General features: G+C 39.8%; 2 protein-coding genes across 21 annotated transcripts in view; both read left to right on the forward strand.

Annotated features, from left to right (window-relative positions):
* Nucleotides 1-22,679, forward strand: part of CADPS2 (calcium dependent secretion activator 2) — a 506,535-nt gene that overhangs the window by 421,046 nt on the left and 62,810 nt on the right. For 11 of the 19 annotated variants that reach the window (XM_036328812.1, XM_036328815.1, XM_036328816.1 and 8 more), the window contains 2 exons: nucleotides 1,298-1,306; nucleotides 7,275-7,431. In XM_036328812.1, coding sequence (XP_036184705.1) covers nucleotides 1,298-1,306; nucleotides 7,275-7,431 — 166 coding nt within the window. The remainder of the gene's footprint in view (nucleotides 1-1,297; nucleotides 1,307-7,274; nucleotides 7,432-22,679) is intronic. The other 8 variants (XM_036328814.1, XM_036328818.1, XM_036328819.1 and 5 more) reach the window with 1 other exon arrangement.
* Nucleotides 15,700-17,786, forward strand: LOC118666459 (telomeric repeat-binding factor 2). Of its 2 annotated transcripts, none has more exons than XM_036328832.1 (2): nucleotides 15,700-16,197; nucleotides 16,393-17,785. In XM_036328832.1, the coding sequence occupies exons 1-2, from the start codon at nucleotides 15,733-15,735 to the stop codon at nucleotides 17,413-17,415; spliced, it is 1,488 nt and encodes a 495-aa protein (XP_036184725.1). In that variant the 5' UTR covers nucleotides 15,700-15,732; the 3' UTR covers nucleotides 17,416-17,785. The 2 variants fall into 2 exon arrangements, with proteins under 2 accessions (XP_036184725.1, XP_036184724.1); XM_036328831.1 differs by having other exon boundaries at nucleotides 15,725-16,197; nucleotides 16,480-17,786.

The following is a 22,679-nucleotide window of genomic DNA, read 5'->3' on the forward strand; positions in this document are numbered from 1 at the left end:
TGGAGCACGAACCCCACCCAGTGATGCCGGGTCACTCGTGGTTGCTGCAGCCATGATTGCTTTAGTTTAGAAATGTCAGTCAGTGAGCAAAAGGAAAGCTAGTGATAAACTATAAGATAACATCGAAAGGAAGGCATTTATAACTCTAGTCTTTGGCTTTTACCATCAAACATTTCTTTAAATTTTCACTAAGCCTTCATTGTTTATAGGTTTTAGATGTTCTAATTATATATTAGCATTCTCTAAAGATATCGAGTGGGCATTCGTCGGGCAAACTGCTTATTCTGACTTAAAAGGTATCACTTTTTCTAGTAGTCATGAGTTTATTTTATTTTTTTTAAAGGAGTTTTCTGACTTAAATTGGATGGGGGAAGTCTGTGGAATTAAATAAATGTATTAAATGCCAGCACCCTAATAATGCTTTTATTCTTGAAGAAGCACATGAAGTGAGCAAGAATAAAAGATAACCAGATACATAAAAATTTATAGAATATTTATATTTAATAAAGGCTAGTTCTTCAAAATATAAGAAACTACATGAAGTATATTGGAAGCAAATTCTTGGAAAAAGAGTATTCATGAAACCTTACCATAGGTAACTAAGATTTATTGTATCTGGTTATAAATATGATCATTCAAAACATCTGGTTTTAACTCACACAGTGAAGTCTAGTTTTTACCTTGCATCTGTCATGTGTGAACTTGTTATGGATATTTTATTTTAAACTGAAGAAACAGCTGCTTCAATGATTTGAAATGAATTCCCAAGAGGATCTTTTCTAGGCGAGTACTACCGCTACGTTACAATGAAAGTGATTATATGATAAAATAGATGTGCCTGTTGTCTTTGTCTTTTGTTAAATGGCATTATCATCAGAGTATTAGGCCTTTTTGAATTAAAAAATATTTTTGATTGGATATCCAATGCAGTATATTTCACCTACACAGGTATATCTAATATGCTCATACATTTCACCAAAACCACATTTAATTTTCCTGCACTAATGAAAATAATAACCTTTTTAAAAATGTAATTAGTAAGTGTTATATACTTCACACAGTCACTGAATGCTTACTGAAATATGTATCCAAACACAATTAAAATGTAAATATTATTTATTTTCTAATCCTCAAAAATTGAGTTGGCTTTATTGAACAGAGATAATCATAACTCATAAATATCATTCTGCTATATGCTGAAATATAGAACTATTATAATGATCTCTTTTCAAAATGCTTTGTAACACTATGGCACTTTTCCATTCCACAATGCTTCCAAATTCTTGGAATCCCTCAGGGAAGAGAGGTACGTAAAATTGTTTCTGCTATTTTTCTAACATGGAATAAATAACCCAGTGAAGATAAGATAGACCCCACTTTAATAGTAGTTCATTTTAAAGCCAACTTAGTTCTTCTCTTTGGAATTAAAGACTATTTCTTTGATTAGGCTAATCGTTTTTTTGTAGTATTTCTGTGATTAGGCCTTATTAATAATTGCATGCATAATTACTGCCAGCCACCTAAGTATGGGCCAGCTGAGAGGATTTTAATATTTTGGTCTAACTTTTTTGTTCATTTGGGAGTTTTTTGTTTGTTTTCTTTTTCTTTTTAACCAGGAGATCTATCTTTTTCTCTGAACAATATTAGGGTGTGAATTGGTCTGATTCCAAAATCATTTGCAGAGAATTAATTGTAATTGCATAGTATTTATAAGAGGATAGCCAGTGCGATAAACCAACATGTTTTTAATGGTGGGTTTGGGTTTAGGATTAGATTAGCCTCTGGCCCAACAAATGTCCCTCATTTTGGAAGAAGGTGACCAGCATGTGGTTTTCAGATCCCTAAGGTACAGAGGCGCGATTCCATTTGCAGCAATAGCTGTCAAACAAAATTGCATGGGCAAAAATACCTACCAAACGTTTGCTCACCACTTACTAATGTGTAAATATATAGTAATAAGAGTAGGCCTTTACCCTGGCATATGTTTTAAAGTATTTTCAGTTTATCCTCTCATTTGGTTATTTCAGTATTTGTATTCAGGTATGAATCCAATTAGGGAGAGATTTTGATCAATAAAAGACTTGTAAAAATTGTTTGGTTAGTTTGCCAGTAGTTTACTTGTGACCCTGAGGGTTCTAGTCCATTCTACTGGCTCCTCAAAGCAGCATAAATATTTCTAGAACATGGCCCCTCAGCACATGTTGAGGTGTATGTATGTGTATGTTGGGGACAGGTTGTACCTTAGACACTGGACTGTCTCTAGAGTTTTCAGCATCATCTACTAGTACAAAATATAGGGAAAATATGGGGGAAGCACATAATACATGTCAAAATCAGATTCACTGTTTTTGTTCATTTATGTAAGCATCCTCCTTTTTTGTTGTAAATTATAAATTTAACTATATTTTGAATGTAAAGTAATCAAAAGCCTCAGACCTCAAAGAAATTATAAAAGACACAAAGAAATCATACCATAATAGATGCCCTGACAAGAAAAAATCAGAAAACATTACCAGTGGTCTGATGTGCAAAAAGATAGATAGATAGATGATAGATAGATAGATAGATAGATAGATGATAGATAGATAGATAGATAGATAGATAGATAGATAGATAGATAGATGATAGATAGAGATACATACATATATATACATACTACAGGGAGGGCAAAGGTAGTTTTACAGTTGTGAGTGTGCAAAACAGAGTTTATTCTTGTACTGTTATTCCATTACTATATTATTTTCCATAGGAACAGCTGTAAACCTACTTTTGCTGTCCTCCATATATAGTGATATATAAGAGCTTGGTCTCTGCTCTCCAGTTGACCTGGATTCAAATTATTGCTCTGTTACCTATTATCAACTATGTGACTTTGACAAGTTAGTTTAGCTCTCTGAATTTGACAACATAAAATAAGAAAAATTATACCATCTGCCTGAAAGTGTTGTATAGAGGATTAAGATATCGTATCTAATAAAAGAGAAACATGGTAATTAGCGTATGTCCGCTACCCTTCCCATTGGCTAATCAGGGTGATATGCAAATTAACTGCCAGCCAAGATGGCGGCCAGCAGCCAGGCAGCTTGAAGCTAACATGAGGTTTGCTTGCTTCAGTGACGGAGGACTCCAACGTTCCCCGCCTGCCTTGCCAGCCTCTGAGCTTGCAGTTTGAAACATAGTTACAAATATAGAAGCTAAATAAAACCCCAGAAACCTGCTTTCAGCGAGCCGGGATCTCAGAGCTGGAGTTGATACAGTATTTCGATTATAGAACACAAACAAACCAGATACCTGCTTTCAGCAGCAGAGGCCTCAGAGCTGGAGTCAGAGTTAAAGCTGCCCAGAATAAAAAAAAAGAGAAAAAAAAGGAGCAGTTGGGAGCTTCAGTCACCCGCCAGCTTGAAAACAGCCCTCAGCCCCTCACCCAGACTGGCCAGGCACCCCAGTGGGGACCCCCACCCTGAAGGGTGTGTGACCAGCTGCAAACAGCCATCATCCCCTCACCCAGGCTGGCCAGGCACCCCAGTGGGGACCCCCACCCTGATCCAGTACACCCTTCAGGGCAAACCAGCCAGCCCCCACCTGTGCACCAGGCCTCTATCCTATATAGTAAAAGGGTAATATGCCTCCCAGCACCAGGATCAGTGGAGCCGCGAGGCCTCCTGGCACCGGGATCATCGTGACAGGGGGCAGCGCCCAAACCCCCTGATCGCCCTGCGGCTCTGTGTGTGACAGGGTGCAGCGCCCCAACCCCCCGCCCCCACGGGCCCTGCTCTGTGTGTGATGGGGTAGAGCCATAACCTCCCCATCGGCCCTGCCCTGAGTGTGACAGTGGTGGCACCCCAACCCCCTGATCGGCCCTGCTCTGTGTGTGACAGGGGGCGGTGCCCCAACTCCCCTATCGGCCCTACTCTGTGAGTGACAGGGGGGAGCTTCCCAACCCCCTGATCGTGCCTGCTCTGTGAGTGACAGGGCACGGAGCCCCAACCCCCCTGATGGCCCCTGCTCTGTGCGTGACAGGGGGCAGCGCCCCAACCCCCTGATTGGCCCTGCTCTGTGCGTGACAGGGGGTGGCGCGCTGCAACCTGCCCATCAACTCTGCCTTGAGTGTGACAGGGGACGGTGCCCCAACCCCCCAATCGGCCCTACCCTGAGCGTGACTGAGGGTGGCATCACAGCCTCCCAATCCGCCCTGCTCTGTGCATGACGGGGCGGCGCCCCAACTCCCCAATCAGCCCTGCTCTGAGCCTGACCAGGGGCTGCACCTAGGGATTGGGCCTGCCCTCTGCCACCCGGGAGCAGGCCTAAGCCAGCAGGTCGTTATCTCCCAAGGGGTCCCAGACTGCGAGAGGGCACAGGCCGGGCTGAGGGACCCCCTCTCCCCCTTTATAGATACAAAAATTTGTGCACTGGGCCTCTAGTCTATAATAATAAAAGCACAATATGCTAATTAAAACAGACGGATGAATGACCTTCCAGATGACCTTCTGGACAAAGCTGGGGCTGCGAGGGCTGAGCCCCTTGCACATATTTTGTGCACCAGGCCTCTAGTAATCATATAAAAAACCTTTAGAACAGCACTTGATACATAGAAACTATTAAATTCATGTTGGGCATTACTATTTTTTAAATATCTAGATTTACATGATAAGATCTGTATAAATTTCAACTCATTTTTGTAATTACTAATGATGTTTAGTTTTGAGGCTTTTGTTTGGGTTTTTTGTGTATTGTTTTGTTTTGTTTTTTACTTTTGTGCACCAAGAGATTTTTATAGTCATTGAATTTTCACAGCAACAACTCTGGGGACCGTTAGGGCAAGTATTGTTGCTGCCAATTTGCAGATTAGTAAATGGAAATCCCATGATCACTCCCATCTCATCACCAAGTTCAAAAGCTCAGTACTCTGCTCCATTTCAGGGATCATTCTTACCTGCCACTGCTTTCAGCCACGTTCAGTAAACACGGCTTTCTGAGCATGGTCAGCCTGGCCTGCCTCATATGTTGTTTTCACTGTACAATATTTATTTACTGTTAGAACCTTAATTGAAATGGTGTGGCTAAAGGATCACAGTCAAGTTTTGTTTTGTATTTCCCTCTTAATCAAATTAAACATGGCCTTCTGCCTCTGCCATCTCCTTTACATGAACAAGGGACTTAGCATTAGAGCCAAGATAACTTTCACCCAGATGATCATGACTTTTGATCCGTGTCCTTCAGATGGATGCGTTTCTCAGAGGGCTTTTCTCCTCTCGGGTGGAGACTGATGCTGTGGAACCTCAGGCCTCTGTCATGAAGGTGGACTCTAGAGAGGAAACTAGACAACCCCTCTTCTTACTGCCAACCCGGATTGGATGACTGTCTCCCAGGGTGGTGGCAAAAAGGAGGGGATAGGTATAGAATTGACCCTCTGCCGTCAACTACTTGAGGCCCTTGAGTTTTATTTGGAATGACAGTGATTGCTTAAAGCTTTCTCTGGTCTTCATTAAAACCATAAGCACTCATCACAGATTGGTTTATATCACAGATTGGTTGCACCATCAGGGATAACATCAGAAGTGCAGTTTAAGGCATAAATAAGGTACTTCTGCAAAATATGATGAAAATTTCAAGTTGATGAAAATATCTTGTCACCTTGAAGCTATTTTTAAGAGAAAGTTATGTTCCATTTCCCACCACAGCACTATCTTCCAAGTTAACTTTTATAATGAACAAAATAAACTGATGAACAAAATAGATCCGAAGACATAGAAGCATAGAGCAGACTGTCAAATCTCAGAGGGAAGGCGGGGGTGGGTGGGCGGGAAGAGATCAACCAAAGAACTTGTATGCATATATGCATAACCCACGGGTACAGACAATAATGTGGTAAAGGCCTAGGGCAGGGAGCAGGGGAAGGCTAGAAGGGGCCATTGGGGGAAAAGGGGGCAACATATGTAATACTTTCAACAATAAAGATTAAAAAATAAATAAATTATTGATCATTATGATTACCTATCTAAACAGCACAGGTTTTTTTAAAGTGATTATTGCCATTACCTAAAAGGCATTAGAAAATGCCTAGTTCAGTATAAAGTCTAATTTAAGAGGCAGACATTAAAAATATTCACATATGTAGTCATACGTGCAGTGCTAAGATCTATGAAATAAAAATACCTGGTATCAGAGAGACTATTTAGGAGGACGTAATGCACATTGGAGGGTCAGGAGTCTATATGAAAGTGTGTTTTAGTGTTAGACCTTAGATTTATAAAAGATGTACTACAAATAAAAAGCAATGATTTTTAAATGTGAGAAGAAATTTTATAGATACACATACTTAAACAATAAGCACATTTGGCATTGATAAATAAATTATGAAATCTAAAATAGAAATTAAAATGTAAAATGGCCATCATTGCTATATTTTAAAAATACATGCTTAATTTAGAACATTTGAAAAATATATAAAACAAAAATAAAAATTCCATATGTCATAATTTAAACATAACTACTATGAATGTTTTGGTGTATTTCCAATATTTCTTTTTTTCTGCAAACATTAAAACATTTGGTTTCATGCTCTACAACATTCTACTACAACTGTACTTTTTGTTTTCTTTTCATTAATTCTCACTCAAGGGTACTTTTCCATTGATTTTTTTTTAGTTTCTTTTTTTTTTTAAATTTAAATCTTGATTGTTGAAAGTATTACCTATGTCCCCCTTTCCCCCCCATTGACCTCTTCTAGCCTGCCCCCCCCCCTTCCTGCCCCAGGCTTTCACCACCCTATCGTCTGTGTCCATGGGTTATGCATATATGCATACAGGGTCTTTGGTTGATCTCTTCCCATGCTTCTATATCTCTGGATCTATTTTGTTCATCAGTTTATTTTGTTCATTAGATTCCATACATGAGTGAGATCATGTGATACTCGTCTATCTCTGACTGGTTTATTTCGCTTAGCATGTTTGTGTTTCTTTTTAGAGAGAGAGAGAGAGTGGAAGGGAGGAGGAGAGACACAGAGAGAGAAACATCAAGGTGAGAAAGACACAGCGACTGGTTGCCTCCTGCATGCGCCCCCTCTGGGCTGGAATGAGCCTAAAACTGAGCTATGTGCACTTGAATGGAATCAAACCACGACCCTTCGGTCCACAGGCTGATGCTCTATCCACTGAGCAAAACCCACTACAGCTACAACTGCACTTTTAATGATGTGTATTCAAGTGGCACAGTTTTTGTGTATGTTCCTAACAAGTGATTTGTTTTTACAGTATTTCCTTATCTTTTAACAGGCATTTGCCTGGTGGCCGGATTTACTGGCAGAGCATGCGGAGACGTTCTGGGCTTTATTCACAGTGGATATGGATACTGCACTGGAGGCTCAGCCACAAGATTCCTGGGATAGTTTTCCTCTTTTCCAACTGCTTAATAATTTCCTCAGAAATGACAGTAAGCACTTCCATTTGCTGTCGTATATGAAATGGGGAGAGGTGGGAGAATGTTGTGTGTTGGAAAGTGTATTTACAGACTCTTGCAGCTGCTCAACAAGTTAACATGGATAACATGAATATCTTCTCTTCCTCCCTGAGTGTATCAGGCCAGGGCCTGGGGAGACCAGCTGACCCCCACCATGCTCCCTGGCCTCTAGAGTTCCTCTTATTCCTACTCTCCTGGCTTCTTTGAGGACTGATAACATAGACACCCTTCTCCTTGTACCTTATGAATCAGAAAGTCTTCAAAGGTTAACATCTCTAAAGCACTTAAGAATACTTAAATCTCCGAAAGACACCTTAAAAAGTTATCATTGTTGTAAAAATCGTGTCATATTAAGGTTTCTCTAATATGCATTGTGATAATACTGGTTTCTGAAAGGGATTCTAAAGGTGATAGGATATGATATAGTTTGCTCTCTTCGTATTTAGAAATTAAATAGATCATAAAGGTTCTCTATTGAGATAATTTTTCCAAAGCAATATCACTTTCACAGTTATTTTGTTATACGGTCTCCTAGTAATCAGTACAAACCTAGTTTTTCATCAAAATTTTAGGGGGACTTTTTTTTAAAATCCTCACTCAAGGATGACTTTTTATTGATTAATAGAGAGAAAGAAACATTGATCAGTTGCCTCCCATACGCGCCCCAACCAGTGATCAAACCCACAACCTAGGTATGTGCCCTGGCTTGGAATCAAGCCTGCAACCTTTGGCTGTACCAGACAACACTCCAGCCAGCTGAGCCACCCAGACAGAGCAGGGGGTCATTTGTTAACATACAGATTTTTTGACCTTTTATGTAATGATTCTTTTTTTTTTTTTAAATATATTTTATTGATTTTTTACAGAGAGGAAGGGAGAGAGATAGAGAGTTAGAAACATCGATGAGAGAGAATCATCGATCAGCTGCCTCCTGCACATCTCCTACTGGGGATATGCCCGCAACCCAGGTACATGCCCTTGACCGGAATCGAACCTGGGACCTCTCAGTCCGCAGGCCGACGCTCTATCCACTGAGCCAAACCGGTTTCGGCTATGTAATGATTCTTTTAAGTTTCCCTTAAGCCCTAGTTTGGTAGCTATTGAGAGGCTTGCTCTAACACTTGTAGTAATCATGAGACCATTAATTACCTATTCTATAACCTTCTTCCCATTCAAGACCAGATTGAGCTCTGCTTTCTCCAAACTCTAGTCATTCATTCTGCAAATTATTCTCATCCAAGTCTGTTTTGGTTTTGTGTTTTTGTTTTTGTTAATCCTCATCTGAGGATATTTTTTCCATTGGTTTTTAGAGAGAGTGAGGGGCTGGGGGAGAGGGGAGGGAGAGAGAGAGGAGAGGGAGAAACATTGATTGAGATTGGTTGCCTCCAGCATACGTCCCAACTGGGGTGAGGATTGAACCTGCAACCCAGGCACATGCCCTTGACCAGGAACTTAACTCACAACCCTTTGGTGCATGGGCTAACACTCTAACCACTGAACAACACAGGCCATGGCTTCTCATTCCAGTTTTTAAGTTCCAAATTCTTTCCCTCCTGCCAGCTGGCATACTTGGAATGTCCTTCTTTATTGCCAGTCTCTTACCATCATTCATTTTCTGCTAAATCACAAGTCAGAGTTAATATTATCTTAAGACAAGTGTATAACAATAAACCTGCTGCCCCCCCCCCCAAAAAAAACAGGTGTTATGCATTAAGCCCCTAAATAAGAATAAGTTGATATAGGATTGTTTCTAACATTGCTTTCTCCATTTGCATGAAAACTCAAGAATTGATCATATTTAGATTTATTTTGGAGTTTATTCATTAATGTTGACAGTCAAACTGTTAGTGAACATGATCAATCATTTAACTTATTCAACATCTTAGAATTTACAGAATAAACAAAACATGTAGATTTCTTAGAAGCTTTCTTGGGGAATCTCTACTGCAACTCAATAAATTAACATCTTTTAATATTTAGTTTTAAAAAGAGCTCTCATATTGCAAGTATAAATTTATGAGAGTTTTATTTTTTAAAACCCACTAAAATAAGAATAACAGAATTTTTATTTTTAGCCAGACTTGCAAATATTTAATTCAAAAGAGTTTCATATTTCTCTCCTGTTTTAAACCATTTGTATGCCATTGGCTGCTATTAAATGTATAAAATATTGTTCTATGTTGATTAATAGAGAGAAAGAAACATTGATCAGTTGCCTCCCATTACTCAAACAAAACACAGAAGTATTTATTACTGATCTCCTTTGAATGTCATCTATTTGTGGAAGGGCCATTAAGTATAGATCTTGGCTTTGACTTTGTGGTGATTAACAGATTTTTAGAAAACATCAATTATTTCAGAGAAAAACAGCACCTTTGTGCAGTGAGGTAAATAGAAAGCTTCCCCAGTGTCATAATTTCCTTTTGGCATCGGGAGTACCGTGTGGACTGGGGAATTGAAATCGAATACAGTGACTTTCTTCCCAAGCTCATAAGACACTATCCAAAGCCAAAACCACTGAGTCATATCTCAGATATTAGTACTAGTAAAACATAATGCTTGGCTATTAATATCACCTTTGATAATAATGAATATTGTTAATAATGAAGTGTTTGTTTTATTAAATCCCTGAAATATTTAGATAGTGATTTAGTGAATTCAGTTCAAATGTTAAATGTCAACTTATACTGCCCCCCAATTGTCCCTTTTGAAAGCCAATGGGAAAATATAAATATCCTTTCAGCCCCCATTGACAAGAAGATCCTTACATTATTGCCTTGGCCTGACTTTTTATCAGATTGACCCCATTGAAGTTACAGTCCACATTCTAACTAATTACAACTTTAACCAGGTCAGGGCAACAAGAGCAGATGGCTCTGAAAGGTCCAGTGTTGGAACCAGAGGCAATTTGCTGAATAACAGTGCTTCTGGTTATCGCACACATGGTGTAACGCTAATTACAGAGAGGTTTTTAAATGATTGTGATTACTTATTAAGAATGTCACTTACGTTTGCTTTTCCAAAATAAAAATTACTAACATGTCTCCAACTAATGAAGGTATTGGTTAGAATGTGTACTTTACTTGTGCCTTGAAATCTTCAGAGCTGCCTCTGTTTCTGGTTTTTAATGACTAATTCAGATAGTCCACTGGTTGCCATCTTACTTTTGTTAAGACTTTTATGCTTTAATATTTCAAAATAGGTGTTTTTCTGCAGGTGCGTGGAAGGGTCCTCAGACAGACCTTTATTTTCCAGCGGAGGAAACGAAATCCCTAGCAGACAACACCTGGTCAGAGTCTGGCTCACAGGGAATCAGGCACAGAGGGGAGTTAGAGTTGCTCACTTGGCCTCCAGTTCTGTGTTGGTCTACAGTGACAAAAGCAGGTTCTCGGGGCATTTATAAAATAATCTTTTCTATTTTTACCCGAGAAAACATTTATGTATAGGGCCTTGAGTTGTGGGGATGGAAGAAGAGAGTTGGTTAAAGGGTACAGATAAAGCTATATAATGTCTTAGTGTGTATGTCACGACATGTCCATGATGAGAATTCCAGAAACCGAACTAATTATTGGGGAAAGGGATTCAATAACACTCAGTTTCTATTTTAAGGGGAAAAACCCTGTCTGGGCCGTGTGTCTTTTCTCACAGTTGGGCATGATTAGGGAAAGTCTACTAGTAAGCCTTAGGAACCCTTGGAGATGAAATGTGGTTTTCCTCAAGGGATGAATACCAGCTGCACCATCATTTTAGCAACTGTCCCCACACTCCCGCCCCTCACCGACTCACCCACTGATTCCCAGGGCAGGACTGATGATGAAAACACACTCAGGCTCTCACTTCTGTCCAAAACAGGCCACAGCCCTATTGGTCTCTTCCCCTGCCTCCTCCCACCCACATCCACTCCCCACCAACTAAAGGGGTAATGGGATGGGCAGTCCCTTTAAATGGCATCTAAGGAAACAATATTGAAAACGAGATGTATTAGAATAGAGGGGAAAGAAATGTTTTATAATAAAGCAATTAACATGGTATTTGAATGATACTGAATGACTATAATGCTAGTGCGAATAGATTCCACCCTCGCATGCTACTGCCCACCGTTGTCCCGTTGTAGAGAAATGGCAAGTGACCGCTTCTGACAAATGAAAGCCATCTGCAAAGGGCACAAATCACGTCTTTCAACACTACGGAAAGGCAAGCCCTTGGAGCTAGTCACCTTTTAATCTGTGGATTGCTAGCAAGTGGCAAATGACCATCCTATTGGGAACTAATTCCCAAGTGAAAAAATACCGCGGTTCTTCTTCTTTAATTAACAGCCCTTTCACATTGCTAGCACATTAAAGCCATCCCGAAGAACACCCGTGCTTATATAATCAATGTCACAGCATCTCTGCCTACAGGAATAATAAGTGTCCGAGCTCTGCACTAAATGAAGACCTATTCTCTGAGACTTTCACCTTCATAAAGATGGGCTCATAAAAATCGGGGGAGAAAAAAAAAGGAAAAATCGGAGTGTCTCATGAGGATAAAAAGGCTAGTGTTAATAATTAACAAGAGAGTGAAGTGGCGTCAAATTAGCCATAATAGAGCCCAGAGTGACTGGCAAAGTCACCCTCTCATTATCAAAAAAGTCATTAAGAAATGAAGAGGTGGAAGTCCCGCTGGTTGCTCTCACACTCAGGCTGTGTCAGATATGATTTTCCCGATTTCTTTCCCATGAAGAACTGCTACGTCACCAGATTGTATATGAGGCGAACCTTCAAGCTCTGAAACATAGAGGGCTGACACTCGCGTGTTCTTCTACCTCAAGTGCTTAAAAGAGCTGTGCATCTGAAGTTCATGAATTGCTGTCTGTAGAGATATACCTGTACACAGGTTAGAAACAAAGCAGAGAGGATGTAACTTCTGGGTTACGGCAGGGCTGCAGGCCAGCTTAGTTTTATAGGTAAACACTTTTACAAATGATGGAATGACCAGGAATGTGAAAGTGTATTTGACTCCAGTCCCCAGAGTTGATTGAATTTATAATTGTATGTTTGCATGTGTTTTAGCAGCCAGTATACTAAAAGAAATATAAAAGCAAGGAGTCACTAGATTTTTCTTTCAAGTAAATTCCATAGTACCGCTCTATTCCTTTACTACATGTAGACCTTTTACAGTTTTAATGGGCTTTGTATATTTTTTTTTGGAAATTAGTGCCTGAAAGAAAATAATCTGCTCTAAATGCCTGTGTGTCTATCACTGCAGATTCGTGGGAGCAGCTGTAGCTACTAAGAGCCCTGTGAGCACAGGGGGACCCACACTTGGATTTGTTACCCAAACATAATGAGCATGATGACACCAATGGTCTTATCCTCTGGTATTTTCAATGGATGGATGGATATTGTTTAACATGCCCCAAGGAGAAAGGAAGAGTTTGGTGCAGCTTTAGGGAATTATTACACTAGTAATGGTATAAATTAATATTACCAAACTATATAAAATACTTACCGAATTTTAAACTAAAGGGAAAATAAAATCCAATGAGTTTCTTATTCTACTTCAACTTCAATGGCATCTCTCAGAGTTTCTTTTAGGGGATGGATTTTTATGGACATTCACTCAATAAATAGACATTTATTGAATGCTTACTTAATGTGTCGGATTCTCGGCTGAATGCTGTTCTTAGATCTCAGGGTGTGTGTGTGTGTGTGTGTGTGTGTGTGTGTGTGTGTGTCTGTGTGTGTGTGTCTGTGTGTGTGTCTTTTACATAACGCTGTTCTAGGCTGCGATCCTCCTAACGTCTCCTGAAGCCTGTATACATATTTCTTGTGATTGGGATCCTCATTATATGTATTTGTCAACAGGGAGAGTGACCTATTAAGTTTGTATCTTAGCCCATTGTACTTGCATTGTTCACAGTTGATATAATTCATAGTCCCTTGAATTTTATGGCAAAGGCTGTTGTTTTATTGTGGTTGGTGGTGTTTGTTTGATCACAGATTACTTGTTTCCTTCCAAAATGCCTAATTAGAATTTTAGGAAGGAAAAATCATTCTTCCTAGTAATCCGTTAATGTTCATTGGAAGGGGGTGGCACAATGTAAAATACTTATATGGGCCCAGGAGCCAACATTGTATTTTTACCCTAAAAGCAGTACATGAACTCTTTTATCTGCTTATCCTTCATTTACTGAGTGATTATTATCCCAGTAATTGTTATTAATTGAATCTTGGTTTAAATTCTCTGTTGGAATCTTACTTTTAAAAGCCTATGACTAGTACTTTGTAAATGTAACACTTTTGTGTATATAAATAATCAACACTCATTTATTAATTATTGGGATATTTAAAATAATTGGGTACATCTGCATCTCTACTTTACCTTGTAATTAAGTCTTTTTGCTTTCTTTGTCATTTCTAATTGTGCCATTGGGCTTGATGTCATTGATGCTTCAGTATTTTCTGACCAGGTGATATTTGGAAACATGCAATCTTTGTTGATTATTTTTATCAACAAAGTAGATGCTGATCCTGCACGTATGTTCTTACAAACACTATCTGAGATTCCTTCTGAGCAGTCCTCTCTACTTCACCTCAGGTGCAATGTCAGAAGCAACCTTGGATGAGGTCGTACTAAGGACGTGCCTCTTCCAATGAGCAGTTGCAATAGGTGCCTTGGACAGGCTTGATTAAGCAGGTGGCAGCCCCAAATGATAGCCTATCTTTATTCAACCATATGGAAAGGATAGAAGCTGCATTCTGATGCCTGGGGCTACATAGTAAGAGGGCTTTGACAGTGTCTGGTAGGAGTGGATTGCAAACTGGCATATGGGCAACTGAGAAAAGGAGCATACATTTACATACAGAGGTGCACTGTGGCATGCATTTCTGTGGGCTTGCCATTTGAAACTGGATTTTATCTTTTCTTTCCCCCTCACTGTGTATTTTCTTTTTCTCCTCTTCCTCTCTCTCCTTCTCCCTCTCACTGTCTCCGTCTCTGCCTCCCTTCTTCCATTTCCTGAATCTGTTTACCAAATAAATAATACTGCCAATTGCCAGTTTTCTAAAACTTTGGAATATGGGTTTATAAATTGACTTTTTAAATAAGAAAAGGAACATTATGCTGAAACATGAGCAGACTTTTGGCCAGAGTCAACATTTGTGACAGGTCTTAGGAAATCTCCATTTTTTTCCTAATTTTATAGGATGTAATAGTTTGCTATCAAGTATCATGACAGAACAGAGAAAAATTCTCCCTTTATTACCTTTATTAAAATAAGAGTCATAGGCCAGCCAGCATGGTGGATGAGTGTTGACCTATAAACCAGGAGGTCACGGTTTGATTCCCGGTCAGGGCACTTGTCTGGGTTGCAGTCTCGATCCCCAGTGTAGGTTGTGTAGGAGGCAGTTAATCAATGATTCTCTCTCATCATTGATGTTTCTATCTTTCTCTCCCTCTCCTTTTCTCTCTGAAATCAATATATATATATTGATATTATATATTTTATATATATATAAAAATATTATATATTTTTTTAAGGAGACAAAGTGGCCAACATTCATATCCAGTAGAATTTTTAGCACTATGATCTTAGACATATAGGTCAAATATAGGATTTCTCATAACAATATTATTTAATGCCATATATTTTATATAAAATATGAAGAGATACATAAGCCTCAGTAGGTTCTTATGCAGTCTCCTGAATAATAATGTGGTAATCTTAATATTGCATCTAAAAAGTCATTCATTCAACAAGCATTTGAAAACTTGCTCTGAGTGAAGGACTTTGCTGGCTACTAAGAATACAGACATGGTCCCTGCCTCAAGGACCTTGCACCCGTGTAGGGAGAAAGAGATATGAGGAGCCTAAAGACCAGTTAGGAGAGACTATTGCAATAATCAGGGCAGAAGATGAGAATGCCAGGACTAGTACAATAGCAGTAGTGATAAAGAGAGGCAGTGGAAGGGTTAAAAAGATAATTCGGATGTAAAATATACAGATCTTGATTACTAATTAGATATAGGGAGGGAAATAAAGGCCTGTGAAGCAACTTCCAAGTTGCTGGTGTGGTGATCAGGTGGATCCTATCTACTCTCTTGATGGGAATACAAGAAGAGAAGCAGACTTATTTAACAAGATAATAAACTCAGTGTTTATCAAGTGTTTGTTAAAAGAGATTTTGCTAGAAATACATTTCAGTCAACTTACTTAATCTTAGAATCTTTATAACATTTAATAACCAAGTAGCCGGTCGGGAGGGCGGGGAGGGTGCGCGGCGAACGGACACGATGGCGGGAGGAGGCGGGAGCAGCGACGGCACCGGGCGGGCGGCAAGCCGGCGGGCGTCCCGCAGCAGCGGGCGGGCTCGGCGGGGGCGGCACGATCCGGGGCTGGGGGGCGCGGGGGAGGCACGGCTGGAGGAGGCTGTGAACCGCTGGGTGCTCAAGTTCTACTTCTACGAGGCGCTGCGGGCCTTTCGAAGTAGCCGGTACGGGGACTTCAGGCAGATCCGGGACATTATGCAGGCTTTGCTTGTCAGGCCCTTGGGAAAGGAGCACACCGTGTCCCGGCTGCTGCGGGTTATGCAGTGTCTGTCACGCATTGAAGAAGGGGAGAATTTAGACTGTTCCTTTGATATGGAGGCTGAGCTCACACCCCTGGAATCAGCTATCAATGTGCTGGAGATGATTAAAACGGAATTTACACTGACAGAGGCAGTGGTGGAATCCAGTAGAAAACTGGTCAAGGAGGCTGTAAGGCTCTATTTTTCTTTTTTCTTTGAACAAAAATCAGAGGTCTTTGAGGATACAATGCTTATCTTTTTGTGTGCGGTGGAGGAAAAACGGTGGAGAGAGAGCAAGTGAGCACACTCAAACATGAACATACAGATAGATATTATCTCTTCAGGCAACCCCTTCTCAGCCCAGACTTGGAAAGAACCATTGATGGCTGTCATTATTTGTATTAAAAATAAAGAATTTGAAAAGGCTTCAAAAATTTTGAAAAAACATATGTCCAAGGACCCCACAACTCAGAAACTGAGAAATGATCTCCTGAACATCATCCGTGAAAAGAACTTGGCCCACCCTGTTATCCAGAACTTTTCCTATGAGACCTTCCAACAGAAGATGCTGCGCTTCCTGGAGAGTCACCTGGATGATGCAGAACCCTACCTCCTCACGATGGCCAAAAAGGCTTTGAAATCTGAGTCTTCTGCCTCAGCTACAGTGAAGGAAGATAAACAGCCAGCACCAGAGCCTGTGGAAAAGCCACCCAGAGAACCTCCGAGGCAGCTACGGAATACTCCAACCACCTTTGGAATTATGACTCTGAAAGCAGCTTTCAAGACTCTGTGCGGTTCACAAGATTCTGAGGCGATCTTCTCAAAACTGGACCAGAAAGATCTGGTACTTCCTACTAAAGCATCCCTGTCATCGCCGGCCCTCAAAAACAAGAGACCGAGAAAGGATGAAAACGAAGGTTCAGCTCCTGCTGAGGGAGAGAGTGGCTCTGAACTGCAGCCCAAGAACAAGCGTATGACAATTAGCAGATTGGTTTTGGAGGAGGATAGTCAGAGTACTGAGCTGAGCCCAAGCCTCAACTCCTCTCAGGAAATCATTCCAGCGTCACCATCCATGCCTGCCGTTCTCAACCAACCCCTTCCCAGGGAGAAGAATCCCAAATTACCCAAAGGCAAGTGGAACAGTTCTAATGGGGTTGAAGAAAAAGAGACTTGGGTGGAAGAGGACGAACTGTTTGATGTTCAGGCTGCACCAGATGAAGAGAGTACAAGCAGTGTAACAAAAAAGCAGAAGTGGACTGTAGAGGAGAGCGAGTGGATCAAGGCTGGAGTGCAGAAATTCGGGGAAGGAAACTGGGCTGCCATTTCTAAAAATTACCCATTTATTAACCGAACAGCTGTGATGATTAAGGATCGCTGGCGGACCATGAAAAGACTTGGCATGAACTGAAACAGCTTTCATTTACACAGAATTCACAGGAGCATGGTTCCTAATAATAGCCCCGATAGTCTGCTTTCTTTCAGAAGTTGGGCTGGGATGAAAATTTTGGGCATCCTCCTCTGACGTGGGGGAGGTCCCAGTTCCACTTCATCGCTGTTGGAGATCATGGAGCTGCAAGCCAAGTATATCCCATGTCCTTGGCAGAGACGACAGGCAGACAGCTTGTACAGTGCCAGAATATCATTAGTATTTCCCTTCTTCAGTGGTTTGCTTGAATTCCAATCCCTGGTAATCAGTAGGACCTTCTCCTAGGAAACGGTGGAGTCTTTTAGGAACACTTATGACTCCATGACCTGTTAAAACCAGCAACGTGAGCATTATTTGGAGTGAACTTGTTCCAGGTAAAGCTTTGGCCTTTTGGTGCAAATGCAAAGGAACTTCGTCTGTCAGAGCCCACGCTGATGAGAGACCAGTCCTGGTGGAATCAGGGTCCCTTTAAAAACTGTTTTAGCCTGTTGTGACATCAACACCTAGGCCTAGTCTTGGCATTTGCTCCTAATATTTGCTGGGCTACGTAGGCAGGTTTAACCTCCACTTCTCATGTGGTGGAACATGTGTGTTTTTTTGGTGATTGTAGATACGCTTAGCCCCTTGCCCCATTCTCTCTTCTCAATTCTCTTCCTTATGCTGGACTTTTAAAGCTTAAAAAAACAAACAAAAAATACCCCAATCCTGATTGAATATAAAAGCCTAATCCCATTCTTTGTGAAAATGGTTGCTTCCACCTGATTCCCTAATTGTGCTCCTAGATAAATACAACCTTCCAAAACTTAACCAGGAAGAATCTAAAAATCTCAATAGGCCAATAACTATGGAGGAAATCGAAGCAGTAATCAAAAAGCTTCCAGCAAACAAAAGCCCGGGGCCAGATGGCTTCACAGGGGAGTTTTACCAAACATTCAAGGAAGACCTAAAACCTATCCTCCTCAGACTATGTCAAAAGATCCAAGAGGAAGGAGCACTTCCCAGCTCATTCTATGAAGCCAACATCACCCTAATCCCAAAACCAGATAAAGACAATACAATGAAAGAGAATTATAGGCCAATATCCCTCATGAACATAGATGCCAAAATCCTCAACAAAATCCTAGCAAATCGGATCCAGCAGTACATCAAAAAGATCATACACCATGACCAAGTAGGATTTATCCCAGGGATGCAAGGATGGTACAATATCCGCAAATCAATAAATGTGATACATCACATAAACAAATTGAGAGAGAAAAACCACATAGTCATATCAATTGATGCGGAAAAAGCATTTGACAAAATCCAACACCCTTTCTTGATAAAAACTCTCAGCAAGATAGGAATTGAGGGATCATACCTCAACATAATAAAAGCCATATATGACAAACCCACAGCCAACATCATAATCAATGGGCAAAAACTAAAACCATTCCCCCTAAAAACAGGAACAAGACAGGGATGCCCCCTCTCACCACTCCTGTTCAACATAGTACTGGAAGTACTAGCCATTGCGATCAGACACGAAGAAGAAATAAAAGGCATCCAGATTGGAAAAGAAGAAGTAAAACTGTCCTTATTTGCAGATGACATGATACTGTACATACAGAACCCTAAAGACTCCATCAAAAAATTATTAGACTTAATAAATGAATTCGGCAATGTAGCAGGATACAAAATTAATGCTAAGAAATCCATGGCATTTCTTTACACCAATAGTGAACTTACAGAAAGTGAAACTACAGAAGCAATCCCATTTACCATTGCACCAAAAAAATTAAAATACCTAGGAATAAACTTAACTAAGGAGGTAAAAGACTTATATGCTGAAAACTACAGGACACTGAAAAAAGAGATAGAGGAAGACATAAACAGATGGAAGAATATACCGTGTTCATGGATTGGTAGAATCAACATCATCAAAATGTCCATACTACCCAAAGCAATTTATAGATTCAATGCAATCCCCATTAAATTACCAACAGCATATTTCACAGATCTAGAACGAACGTTCCAAAAATTCATCTGGAATAAAAAAAGACCCCGAATAGCTGCAGCAATCCTGAGAAAGAACAAAGTAGGTGGGATCTCAATACCAGATATCAAACTGTATTACAAAGCCACTGTTCTTAAAACAGCTTGGTACTGGCACAAGAACAGACATATAGATCAATGGAATAGAATAGAGACCCCAGAAATCAACCCAAACCACTATGCCCAATTAATATTCGACAAAGGAGGCAAGAGCATACAATGGAGTCAAGACAGTCTTTTCAATAAATGGTGTTGGGAAAATTGGACAGATACATGCAAAAGGATGAAACTAGATCACCAACTCACACCATACACAAAAATAAACTCAAAATGGATAAAAGACTTAAACGTAAGACGGGAAACCATAAAAATACTAGAGGAATCCACAGGCAGCGAAATCGCAAACATATGCCGAAGAAATTTCTTCTCTGATAATGCTCCTAGGGCAATGGAAACTAAAGAGAAAATAAACAAATGGGACTACATCAAAATAAAAAGCTTTTGCACAGCAAAGGAAACCATCAACAAAACAACAAGAAGACCCACTACATGGGAGAACATATTTGCCAATGATACCACCGATAAGGGTTTAATTTCCAACATTTACAGGGATCTCATGAAACTTAACAAAAGGAAGATAAACAATCCAATAAAAAAATGGGCAACGGACCTATATAGACACTTTTCGAAAGAGGACATACAGAAGGCCAAAAGACATATGAAAACCTGCTCAAAGTCACTAATTATACGAGAGATGCAAATCAAAACGACAATGCGTTATCATCTCACACCTGTCAGAATGGCTATCATCAACAAATCAACAAACAGCAAGTGTTGGAGAGGATGTGGAGAAAAAGGAACCCTTCTGCACTGCTGGTGGGAATGCAGACTGGTGCAGCCACTGTGGAGAACAGTATGGAGCTACCTCAGAAGACTAAAAATGGAACTCCCATTTGACCCAGTGATCCCACTACTAGGAATATATCCCAAGAAACCAGAAACGCCAATCAGAAAGGATATATGCACCCCTATGTTCATAGCAGCACAATTCACCATAGCTAAGATTTGGAAACAGCCTAAGTGCCCATCAGCAGATGAGTGGATTAGAAAACTGTGGTACATCTACACAATGGAATACTATGCTGCGGTAAAAAAAAAGGAACTCTTGCCTTTTGCAACAGCATGGATGGAACTGGAGAGCATTATGCTAAGTGAAATAAGCCAGTCAGAGAAAGATAAATACCACATGATCTCACTCATTTGTGGATTATAGAGAACAACATAGACTGATGAAAAGGGACAGACCCAAAGACTGAGAAACAGCAACCAGGCTATCAATCCCCAGAAGGAAAGTAGGGGAGGGCGGGGGTAAGGGGAAGAGATCAACCGAAGGACTTGTATACATGTATATAAGCCAAACCAATGGACATGGACAACGGGGGGATGGGAGCATGAGTTTGTGTGTGGGGGGGAGGTTGGGGGTTAATGGGGGGGATGAGGACACATTTGTAATACCTTAACTAATAATAAAAAAAAAAAACATTTAATAACCAAGTATGATTTTCCTTATGTGCTTTTTCATTCTAACAACCTAAGTACTTAATAGCTAATCTCTAAATGTATAATAAAGTAGCATTTGAACCTATTTATAGATGTAATTATTTATTACATAAGCATGTGTTTTGGTCTTGAAGTAGTAAAAAATAATGACAGTGCTTATCAAGATGTACAGCCAAAAGTTCTATATTTTTTATTAATAGGCCATATAAATTAAGGCTTAGGCATACAGTCTGGCTGTATAGCAATGTAAAATTTTCCTGCTTTTAATGTGTATGATAAGCACACTGAATATTTTCACAGCATTAATTCATTTTTCAATTCGTTGAATATAACAGTTTTACTCAACCTCCTGTCTTTTTCATATTGTAACAGTTTTTCAAAATTCTAACTCTGAAAACATATAATTCATCTAAGATATGGTGTAATTTGTTGGTCATTTGCAAGATATTTTTTAACCTAAAACCATATACTGTACTACATTCCAGGTCTTAAAAGATGCTGATGTGATGATGGTAGGTTGGACAGATATGTGAATGGATGGACAGACAGATAATGATTTATGGTAACAAATTGGGATGATGGCATTATAGTTCTGTGGAAGTTAAGAGGGGGCTCTGGTATAATTCTTGTTCTACTATCAAATAACTAAATAACTTGGAAGAGTCCGAAACGCTTTGCACCTCAGTTTCCTTATTGATAAGATTGAAAAAAATTATAGTGTTTATCTCATAGTTTTTCTGGTGATTGAATGAGAGAATGCATATCAAACACTTAGCACCATGTTTGACACTAAAAATGCTAGTGATGAGGAAGAGCAAGAAGAAGAGGAGAGTTGTTGGGTAGAGATCTAATAAATTCAGATTTGGGTGTATTTTTTAATTTGCTCACCACAGTTATTTAGATGGTCTGAGAGAGAATCTTTCCTCCTTAGTGTTCGGCATCCTATTCTCGTGACATTTGGTAAAAGAAACTAAATTACATGACCTGTAGTGCCTTCTAGCTCCACGATTGGGTCTCCAGGAATAAATAAAGCCTCCTCTTTCAGTGCTAATGAAAATACCATTAAGATAACATTAGTCTTCCAAATAAGACTTTTATCTTTAAATATAATTATTATTCCCACTTTAATAGGAAATCATTTAGCATATAGATAAGCCAGAAAATATTAGTTAGCCACAAATAATACTAAACCATATTCACCCAACTGGTATTGCTCAATGGTTGAGAGTTGGCTCATGGACCAAGAGATCACTGATATGATTCCCGGTCAGGGCACATGCCTGGGTTGTAGGCTTGATATCCAGTGGGGAGCATGCAGGAGGCAACTGATCAATGTTTCTCATCAATGTTTCTATCCCTCCCTTTCTCTTTCTCTAAAATTATTAAAAACATATTTAAAGAAATACTAACACATATCAGCTAGAGAGAGGAGAAAATCATTGTTGTAATTCTTCTGTATTTAGGATTACTTCCTACTCCACTTTTGTGTTTCTGTAGTTTTCCAGACTCTGATAAATTTAAGAATCACTTAATTAAAATAGTATATAGTAGGAATTTTTATATTCATTCTACCACAGTGTCACATTTTTTCCCAAATTAAAAAAAAAAAAACAACAACTAGTTTTCAGGGTATTGTTGCCCTGAAAAAGATT

Source organism: Myotis myotis, unplaced genomic scaffold (genome assembly GCF_014108235.1).
Source record: "Myotis myotis isolate mMyoMyo1 unplaced genomic scaffold, mMyoMyo1.p scaffold_m19_p_11, whole genome shotgun sequence".
Classification (NCBI taxonomy): Eukaryota; Metazoa; Chordata; class Mammalia; order Chiroptera; family Vespertilionidae; genus Myotis; species Myotis myotis.

Coding starts and splice junctions, on each gene's coding strand:
- LOC118666459 (XM_036328832.1), top strand. CDS start 15,733: ATGGCGGGAGGAGGCGGGAGCAGCGACGGCACCGGGCGGGCGGCAAGC. Junction 16,198..16,392: donor GAAAACTGGTCAAGGAGGCT/GTAAGGCTCTAT, acceptor GAACCATTGATG/GCTGTCATTATTTGTATTAA.